General features: G+C 41.3%; 1 protein-coding gene across 1 annotated transcript; it reads right to left on the reverse strand.

Moving 5' to 3' along the window:
• Nucleotides 1-1,628: 1,628 nt before the first annotated feature.
• LOC308676288 (zymogen granule membrane protein 16-like) lies at nt 1,629-8,981 on the reverse strand. Its single transcript, XM_081342101.1, has 4 exons — nt 8,650-8,981; nt 7,298-7,375; nt 3,784-3,906; nt 1,629-2,989 (listed from the first exon to the last, which is right to left on the reverse strand). The coding sequence occupies exons 2-4, from the start codon at nt 7,350-7,352 to the stop codon at nt 2,667-2,669; spliced, it is 501 nt and encodes a 166-aa protein (XP_081198227.1). The 5' UTR covers nt 7,353-7,375; nt 8,650-8,981; the 3' UTR covers nt 1,629-2,666.
• Between the last annotated feature and the right edge of the window lie 1,924 nt (nt 8,982-10,905).

The following is a 10,905-nucleotide window of genomic DNA, read 5'->3' on the forward strand; positions in this document are numbered from 1 at the left end:
CCCTGGGACACTGCAACCGTCATAAGCCAGTTGCTGAGTGTCTGAATTTTGGTCACATGAACATGGGGATGCCGCAAGGATCATGTGTGAAAAACATAAATCATAAGTCACTTTTATCAGTCTCGTTGTAACTTCAAGCATCACTAAATGAAGTGTTGTGAGCTGAGAACTACCTGCATTTCACTAACCCACTATTTCTCAAGTTTGGCAGCTTTGATCTATCCAAATTCAGGGGGCTCCCAATTTAGCCAATACAAGCCCCCTTGGCCTTTAGCCAACAATGGATAGTGCACAGTTCCTTCCCACACACTTCCCCAGGTCTATCACTGCTCCTACTAATCTTAGGACTACTTAGCCCTCGCCCTAGGCTGCTTCCAGTTATTCTAGTCCAGGGGTAGGCAACCTTGGCTCTTTTATGACTCGTGGACTTCAACTCCCAGAATTCCTGAGCCAACATGGCTCAGCATGGAAACCTCTCCATTTCTCCTCAGCTTGGCTGGCTCAGGAATTCTGGGAGTTGAAGTCCACGAGTCATAAAAGAGCCAAGGTTGCCTACCCCTGCTCTAGTCTATGCCCAGCGAGTACCAGAAACCACCTCCCCTCTCACTCTCAGAACAACTCTGCATAGGAACTAATGCGCAACCACACCCAGCTGCTTTTCTCCTCTGCTTTTATAGCTACTGGTGGCTGGGAAGCTGGGCTGGCTGGGGAGAGGCCTTAAAAGGGCCCAAGCACCATCAGTCCAGGTGCCAGCCATGTTTCAGGCAGCACAGAGTGATACACAAAGTTCGTAAAATGGGGCAAAACTCCGTTTTAGAAACTTAACAACTGTCTTGCTTAGTCACAGAAATTGTGGGCTCAGTGTTGGTTGTAAGTTGAGGACTACCTGTATGTGGTAGTTAAAGGCAGTGGGCTAGAAACTAGGAGTCCGAGACTTCTAGTCCCAATTTAGGCATAATGCCTGCTGTGTGACCTCAGGCCAGTCGCCCTCTCTTTGCCCCAGGGAGCCAGCAATGGCAAACTACTTCCGGAAAAACTGCAGGGACCTGTCCAGGCAGTCACTAGGAGTCAAAAACTGACACACACAAACATATATTTGCAACTGAGGTCTAGAGTTTTATATGCAAAAACCAAATTAATGACTTGGCTCCTGAATAAATGCCTGCTGATTTGGCTTCAAAATCTGTCTATCTACTCATCCATCCATTCATATCCATCCATCCATCCATCCATCTTTTTATCATCTGTGATCTCCCTTCCTCTCTATTGTTTCTATCTACCCATTAGATGCTGTTGCCAAACTTATTTTCTCCTCTTCCAATCATGTTCCACTTTTAATTCTATACCCCGCCCTGCTCCGGGAACTTCGGATGGCTGCCTTTTATCCGGATCAAATTAACAACGTCTTGAAGTAGGTGGGATCAAAGCTGAGATGCATTCTAGCATTAGGACGGAGATTCTGTGCCGATCCAGCGCTTGTACCAGATTACGAGGAGCCCTTAGCCAAATCATGTGCTCTGTGGTCAGCCCTTCAAAGTAGACCAGACTAGGAAACAAAGTTATGAATATTAATACTACTTTTATTGTAAGGTTACAATAACAGAATCTTGAAACTCTGAATGCATTTCTCCTCTCTCTCCTTTTATTTCCGTGAGAACTTAAGAGGGTCCCGTCTCAGAGGCTTTTCTAGGTGGTAGTTCTGCCCCAGACTCAGGTTTCTTTTGTTTATTGTCCTGGTTGTGACTCTTCCTCCAGTTCCACAAGGTTATTCCTTCTTCCCATTACATCTGTTGGATGAGCTGAGCAAATGGCTTTCAAAGGAACACCCGCCATCTTTTTCTGTGGGTCCCAGTGTCTCCAGATAGAGTTAGATGCGCAGGAGATAAGATTACAGATAGTCCTTGACTTACAACCACAACTGGGACTAGATATTCCATTCCTAAACAAGGCAGTTGTTGAGTCATGCCTAATTTTATGATCTTTTTGCCATGTTAAATAAATCACTGCCATTATTAAGTGAAACACTTGATTGTTAAACACATCCGGCTTCCACCATTGATTTTCCTTGTCAAAAGCTGGCTGGGAAGGTCACAAATGGCAATCAAATGACCCCGGGATGCTGCAACCATTGTAAAAGGGACAGTTGCCAAGTGCCCAAATTTTAATCACATGATGGTCCTGTGAGGACCAATCGTAAAGACAAGGACCAGTGTCACTTTTTTTCAAAACGCTGCAACTTTGAATGGTGGTTAAATGTATGATTGTAAATCGAGGACTACCTGTATATTTTCTTAGTGCTTTGATCCATGCTCCGAGCTTAACATCTCTTTAATGAGCCAAAGTCAAAATTAATGAAACAGAAGCAAAATGAAGGAAGCAAAATCAAAATGAAGGAAGCAAAATCAAAACCAAGGAAGCAAAATCAAAACCAAGGAATCAAAATCAAGTAAGGGGCTATCAAAAATCAAAACGAAGGAAGCAAAATCAAAATTAAGAGACTATCAAAACCATGGTATCAACAACAAAAGTGTATCACTCCCTATCCTTCCCTCTTCTCTTTTCTTTCCCCATACAACTCCCCCCGCCCCAACATCCAAAGGAAACAACAAAGGAGAGTGTGTAATATTTGTATTGATTTTAAGGGTGAGGGTTAAAGGTAGAGAGATCTATATCTGGGTCACTGGAGGTGGAGCTGGAGAGTGAACGGATTCATTCCACCCTCTCATCCATGGATCTTCACCCCAGTGGAAACTGAGGGCGTTGACCATCGGTCCTGACCTCCCACTGATGAACCTCAGAACTGTGTTGGGGTGTGAGGGCTCTGCAATGAAAGGCATTCCCAAACCAGAATTCGGCCCAAAGGCAAAGACGTGGCCCATGTTGGTGCGGAAGGCCAGGTATTCCACGGCGTTTCCGAAACGGCCATTCACCTGCACCAATCCCTCCCCAAAGGACAGGTGCATGTCTGAAGGGTGGCCTGCTGTGCTGCCTTCATTACCAGACCATGTGTCACCATAGCAAACCTGGATGCTGCATTAACAACAGAAGGATGATGTTAAGTGTAGAGAGGCACCGTAAATGGAAATTAATGACGATGCTCATGAGGGGGTCCTTGGGGTTCTCTGACCTTGCTTGTTTTCTTGCAGGCATTTCGTTACCCAAACTAGGTAACATGTCAGTGTTACAGGCAGGACTGATGATGTTAACTAGTTGGGTAATAAAACGTCTGCAAGAAAACCAGAAGCAAGCTCAGAAAGCAGCCAGGACCCCTCGTTTCAACCCTGTGCTACAAATATTCTCTTTTATTGATGATGCTCATCTCAGAAAACCTCTGTAGGAAGAGGTCTTTCACCTATACTTCCATCTTCTTATCCAGAACGAAGAAGAGCTAGGAAATGGTTCCAGAACGGTGTTTCTCCATCTTAGCAATTTGAAGATCTGTGGACTTCAACTCCCAGAATTCCCTAACCGGCCATGTTGGCTGGAGAATTCTGGAGTTGAAGTCCATTCATCTTCACTGATCTAGAAGGAACCATCCTCCTTTCATTCATACCTTATTTTCCTTCAGTATTGATCTAGATATGTTCTTTATACACAATCTGAAGCCCTTAGACATGTTTTCACATAAAAATAGCTTATTGACTGATTAATCAATTATCAATAAACTGTTTCCACATCTATGTAATTTATGCTCTCCTCAGTTGATTCGTAAATTTTCAGATGTCAAGTTCTGCCCCGCTATAGACCTCTGGGGTTCATGCAAACATACGTATCTTAGTATACTTCGGTCATTCGACCTTATTTTCATCGCTGATATAGGGCCTTCAAACTGGTTGCTGGACTGATCAAAAGAGTCCCCACCATTTCCACCGTATTCCCCAGAGTAGGAAGAGAAGTTTTCCTGGTCTGGATCCATAAAGAAGAGGGAGAACCAGTTAACTGAATGAGTCTATTGATCAATCAACCAATCCATCCCTGAGCTTCCTCTATGTTGTGATTCAGCGTCAGCCTGTGGTTTTGGCAGCTGAGTTGGACAATTCTAAAGAGGAGGAGGGGTTTGGAGAGCCTTTGGTGTCAGAGGAAGGTTCTGATGCACCGCAGAACTCTCAGCCTGGCCCCTCCCGTCTTGTTCCTCCTCAGACCCAGCTGCATGAGCATGAAGGATTGGAAGAAGACGATTCACAGCTGGCTCTGTTCAGGGATGCTAGGAGCAGGAGGCAATCTAGCAGAACTGAGCAGAGGAAAGCAGTGAGGCAACTCGGGAGAGGGCAATGAGAAGCCACGCCTTGGGACTGCTGTTAAAAGGGGAATGTATGGGAGGTGCTGGTTGCTGAAGGCAACCGTTTGAAGAGCTTCTGTGAGAGTCCTGGTCTGTTATTGTTTAACTGTTGTTTAACCTTTTTGGTTTAAGTTTTGTTTGAACTTTTCGTTTAACTTTTGTAAATAAATTTGGTTGGGTTAGTTCCAGCCTGTTGATTATAAAAAGCGGTTGTCCCTGACATTCAAACAGGGCCGGTCGTAGGCTGGAACAGAACACTCTATCCCTGCAGAATAGCTTATGAGACTATGTCCCATTTTGTGTCCCATTGATTAAACAGCCTTCTATTTGTATATGGATTGCTCACTCAGAGGTGAACTAGAGTTCCAGACAAAGAATCACGTAGGCTGGTGGAGGAAGACTGCTGGAGATAGGAAGTCCTCTTGCAGATTCCTGCTCTCACTTCCCATCCTCCAGGAGCTCAAATATTATTGAAACAATTGCATATTCAGCTGACACTCATACTCAAAACAGAGGAACGTCATTAATGTTGGAAAATGTACTTACATAATAAAGCCCGCGAATTGGTAGAGGTGGTTGTGAATGATTATTGAGAATGATGGTTATAGTTAGATCTGTGTTTCTCAACCTTGGCAACTTTAAGATGTATGAACTTCAACTCCCAGCATTCCACAGCCAGTATGCTGTGGGGAATTCTGGGAGTTGAAGCCCACACATCTTACCAAGAGAAACCCTAAGTTAGATGGTAGGGCTGTTTTTTCTTTTTCTTTTGTAAATCTTACAGGCACTCCTCAATTTACAACCGGTCTCTTAACAATTGTCCTAAGTTACAATGAACTTCAAAAAAGCCGCTTGTGACCTGTCTTCCAAATTACAACTACCACACATACTCCAAAGTCACAAAAACACACATTTTAGGTCCTTGGCAACTAACTCACATTTATAGCTGGTTGTCGCCTCCCACAATCATCTGATTGTGATTTGTGATGTTTTTTGCCATTTTTTGCAGGAAAAAAACAAAAAAAACCCCCACTCATTGGTAGGCTGGGTTTGTTCGACAACCATGGTGACTCTCTTTAAGACCAATGTAAAAATGGTCATCAAATTGAGTTGTCATTTGGTGCTTTCACCTGATTGCAACAACTTATGACTGAAACTCTGGGTTCCATTGCAATTGTAAGTCAAGGACTACCTGTATAAGCAATGTTAGATAATAGGAGTGTCAGATAATAGGAGTGTAAATTTAGAATTCTATAACTGTATAAATGTTTTTGTACTATATAAATCCATCATGGTATATCTTGAAGTTATTGCTTGTGTGCAATTTTAACTGAAATTTACTTATTTTTGATGGCAGTTGGACCATACATTATAAATAGTATTTGTAAATAATATAAATTATTGCATGGGTCTTGAAACTTGTCCCTTTTATGACTTGTGAACTTTAGCTCCCAGAATTCCTCAGCCAGGCACGCTGGCTGAGGAATTCTGGGAGTTGAAGTCCACAAGTCATAAAAGGGACAAGTTTCAAGACCCCTGAATTATTGGTTGGTTCATTTTATATTTTTTAAGCTGGTAATTTCTGTGGACTTATTTAAAAATCTATTGTACATATCATTTCCTCAGGACCATAAGTTGACACTTTACTTCAGATTTGCTTACAGAGAAAGGGAGAGGGGAAAAAAAGAATTTTAAAACATATCCTGTAGCGAAGTCTTAAATAAGTCGAGGAGACTGTTTAAGTTTCTCAGTCCATATAAGGCCAATCAGATTCTGCCGTCTGCTGAGGCAAAAGAGAATTGAAATGCATGCAAATGAAGAGTATGTTGAGAATTGGGTTAGCCATCCATTAATTGTTGGGATTACAGGATTTGTCTACTAAAGTACAAGATTGGCTACTGAACTAGTATTAAGTTGGAGTTACATTTTTCAAACACAGCGCTTAAAATTTTAATCATTTAATCCTGGCCTGTAATTGTAGAGACCCAAGCAATCTACTATGCAATTCAGATTATATCTTTTTTAGCCAGCCCTTGCAGGTAACTCAGATCTACTACAATAACCCTTATATTGTGGGCTGGGAAAAGCTGCTTAACCAATAAATTTCTGATGAAATAGATAACAGGTGCCTTCTTGTAAATCTTGTAATCTTAGGGGACCTAGAAAATATGCTTTTTTCTCTGGTTGCCCTGTTATTTGAATCAGCCTCAATTCTCCTTACCTTTCAGAAAGCTGTTAAGACCTGGCCATTCCCCCAAGATTTAGGGGCAAATAGTGGGGTTCCCTTTAGTTCAGGGGTGTCAAACTGCTGGCCCACGGGCTGGATGTGTCACACAGAAGCCATGCCCACCCCATTGTCGGCAATGGCAAAATAGTCCTGACACGTCGCGCAATGTCACATGATCTCGCGAGTCTGACATGTCTGCTTTAGTTGCTCTCTTATATGCTTAATTGCCATTTTATATTTTGGTTCTTAAACACTGCGACATGTTTTAATGTTATATGGTCTGGGAGTGTGACTTTTTTTAGTTTATTGTTTGTTTGTTTTTGTGTTGTACCTCATGCAGTCACATTGTTTAAGCCTTATAAATCTGCATAAAAATATAAAGTTTTAACGTGTATCCTCCAAAACTCTTATGCTTTAACGTATAGGTTGGGGGGCTCTCCTGCCTTTAATTTTTGCCTACTGTACACAACTGAGCCTTGTAATTGACAAATGTGGGCGCGCCATCACTGGAGGTTTTTAAGAAGAGACTAGACAGTCACTTGTCTGAGACAGTATAGATTCTCCTGCTTGAACAGGGGGCTGGACTAGAAGATCTCCAAGGTCCCTTCCAGCTCCTATTCTAATTCTAATTCTAATTTCAAATCCATGCATATACGCACATACAAACACATCATTCTTAGTGCAAATTATTACAATTTTCCACAGCTGGCTGGGGAGTTCTGGGAGTTGAGTCCATACATCTTCAAATTGACAAGTTTGAGAGACATTGTTCTAGAATTTCTAGAGCTTACCCAAAATAGTTGATACTCCAGCACAAAGAAGGCAAAGAAACACAAAAAACAGCATCTGGAAGATGAAATAGGCTTAATCTGAAGATTACAGAACAAGAGAGAGTTATAGTTAACATGTTATCTTTGACAATGCATGTTACTGGAGCCTGACATACCACTGAATTAAACAATTCTTTCTTGTAAATACATCTGTTTAGAAAGCCAACCTTAAATTCATTACATGTAGTCCTCGACACATTCATTTAGGAATCATCCAAAGTTACAGTGGCATCGGAAAAGTGACTTATAACTGGTCCTCATGCTTGTGACCGTTGCCACATCCCCGTGGTCACGTGATTAAAATTCAGGCATGTGATAATCGGCATGTATTTATGATGGTTGTGCCATGGTAGGATCATGGGATTGCCATGTTTCCAACAAGCCTGTTTCCCACAAGCAAAGTCAGTGGGGAAAACGGATTCATTTAATGACTGCACGATTCACTTAACAACTGCAGCAATTCTTTTAACAACTGTGGCAAAAAATCAGATGGGACTCACTTAACCACGGACTTGTTTAGTAACAGAAAGTCCCAAATATGGTTGTAAGTCAAGGGGCTGGGATATCAGTTTAAGACAGTGATGGCAGGCAGTTGAAATAGAAGCAGGTAAAATGCAGCAAGATATGAAAAACAAATGTTGGTTCCTAGGAAATAACAGATTTTTTTTCCCCTCAGGGAGAGGCAACTGAAAGAAGGAACTGTTGATTCAAGAATGCTATTTAAAATGCACAAATAAGCTTTCCCAAGGTTATTGTTGAAGTTCACAAGTTACTCTATCTAAAATTCAGTCTTCTACTACAGCATTAGGGTACTGTAGGATTTAGGATTTCATGTTGTTGGCTGAAATAAGAATTTGAAGGCAAAAATGTAAATAGAAAAAAAATAATGCAAGCAAAACAAAAAGGCTCTGGTTGTGGTGTGTTTAAAATACCACCCCTTCCATATTTCTATGTCAATTCAGAAGCAGGTCCTATTTTAGTGACATTTATAAGTCAATGTATTTTGAACTGGATTTACAAGTCTTCTCTTTCTCCTCCTTCTCCCCTCCTTTCCTCCCTCCCCCCTTCCCCCATTTTCCTTTCTTCCCTCCATCTCTCCCTCCCTCCTCCCTCCTTCCTTGCCTTCTCTTACTCTGATTCCATCCATCCATCCATCCATCCATCCATCCATCCATCCATCCATCCATCCAAGAGATTCTCCCCATGAAAATGTCCTCAGATGCACCAAGCAACTTTTTAGCCCTGTAATTATCACCACAGGCGAATCTACATACAATATTTACATATTTCTGCAGCGCAACTCTGTAATTTACCTTACAAAATTGAATTGTTATTTGGTGAGAGGAGCCCAAGGCAACAGGTTTCTTCTCTTTGTCTTCCCGAGGCTTCAGATTTCAGAGTCCCTTGTTTTCAATCCCTGCTGCAAATGTGGCCTGAGCTCTTATTGGTTTGGCAACAATTTGGAAAATTTCTGGAGTTTCTTTTTACCTGTTCTTAGCCACAGGGCACACAAACAGGGCTTCTATTGTGAGGTTTCCTGCTCCTGTTTAGAAGATCTTCATTCCAGAAAGTGATCGTTGGATGAACTTACCTTTGAATGCTTGCACCATACTGTCTTTTTAACAACAACAAAAAATGTTCGTTCTTAGTTTTCAGTTATTTGCATGGCAAATAAAAATATGGGCTGCTCTCCTAATTCACTGCTACTTTGGATAAAGAGAAATTGATTGAGGCCTAGGGGGAAAAAAGTTACTTTTCTCCACTGGTAGTGACTTCTCAGTCATCTTATTAAGTGACTGTTCAAAGTTATATGGGCAAAGTAATCATGACTTACAACTGGTTCTTGCACTTAATGACTATTGTAACATCCCTAGCATCATCTGATCAAAATTTGGGCTCTTTGCAACTAGAATGTATTTAGGATGGTTGCCAGATCCCAGGTGATCACCCTTTGCATCCTTCCTATCTGGCTTCCAACAAGCAGGGTCAATGGAGGAAGCGAAATTCATGGGTCACCTACCTACCATGGCAAAAAAAGGTTGTGAAACTTTAAATAAGGACTGTAACAGGATCTATCATGAGGCAACCAGAATGATTGGATAGAAAAGAAATATTATATTGATGTGATTATTATTTTTAGGAATACTGGGAAAAAGTTATATATTTAATTGTTATCTATCAAAACAATAAGAAATGTATTAACTCAATGTTTGCAAAAGAGGACGTTTTGAGGAAAAGAAGAAATCAACTAAAACCATTATCTGGATTATGGATTATAGAAATCAATTGTTAGTGATTGTTTTACAAATGTAAACCCAGACAGCACACTGTTCACCAATTATTAAGTGAGTTATGTTTTAAAAAATCAATAAAATATATTAGCAAAAAAAAAGAAGGTTGTAAAACTGAGTGTAACTCACTTAACAAGCACCTTGCTCAGCAATGGAAATTCTTGTCCCAATGGTGGGGATGCTGCAACAATAGTATGTATCTGGATTGGTCATAAATCACTTTTTGAGTGCAGTTGTAAAACCTTGAACACTCACTAAGTAAATGGTTATAAGTCGAGGACTACCTGGGACTGGTGGCCCCCAGGGGGAGATCCTTCTCTGTGGGCGCCCCGGAGCTATGGAATCAGCTACCGGTTGAGCTCCGGACGGCGCCCGACCTTCGCTCCTTTCGCCGCGAGCTAAAAACATACTTTTTTGAACAAGCTGGCCTGGCCTGATGAGGGGATTGGGGGGGGTTGTTATTGTTATTTTATTGGGTTTTAAAGATGTATTTTAGTATATGGGCATTTATTTAATCTTGTTTTAACTTTTGTAATCTGTATTTTTATTCTTGCCCTGTTCACCGCCCTGAGTCCTTCGGGAGAAGGGCGGTATAGAAATATTATTAAATTAAAATTAAATAAAAAATGAAAAAAAAAATCTAACAACCACATAGTGGCCTTACTTAACATAGCATACTAACCCATGAAAAATTACCCAGTGTTCATACGGAGCAAGCTTAGCATGTTAGGCTAATACAGTTACTGGATATTCATTTCCAATGAATGCCGAATTTTGTGGTTTGTGAGCCTGAAGACGGTAAGAGCTGCATTTGAAGCACGTGAACTCAGAGCCCTGTGGAACTGCTGTATTTCTTGTGTCCTATATGCAAAGGCACATAACGACCACATGGTGGCAGCAGAGCCCATAATATTGTTGTGGCTCAGCCCATCTTTTCTTAATCTGTTTCTCAACCTTAACAACTTTAAAAAGCGGACTTCAGCTCCCAGGGTTGAAGTCTGGGAGTTCTAGGACTTGAAGTCCACACAGCTTAAAGTTGTCGAGATTGAAAAACACTGGTCTTAATTGTCCACAGTATTATGTATAAGAAACTGCCTCTGAGTTCTGCAAAGTCTGGTGATTTTTATCTGCTGATTTATATTATTACTCTTCATCAGTGCTTTTTTTGTAAAAGAAAAAGGTGCCGGAACTCACACGTCATACAACCCGCCTTGCCTACCCTACAAGGTTCCATCCAAAAAAGGTGCCGGAACTCCGTTCTGAACGTTCTATGAGAAA

This window comes from Vipera berus (assembly GCF_964194415.1).
Source record: "Vipera berus genome assembly, chromosome: W".
In the NCBI taxonomy this organism is placed as follows: Eukaryota; Metazoa; Chordata; class Lepidosauria; order Squamata; family Viperidae; genus Vipera; species Vipera berus.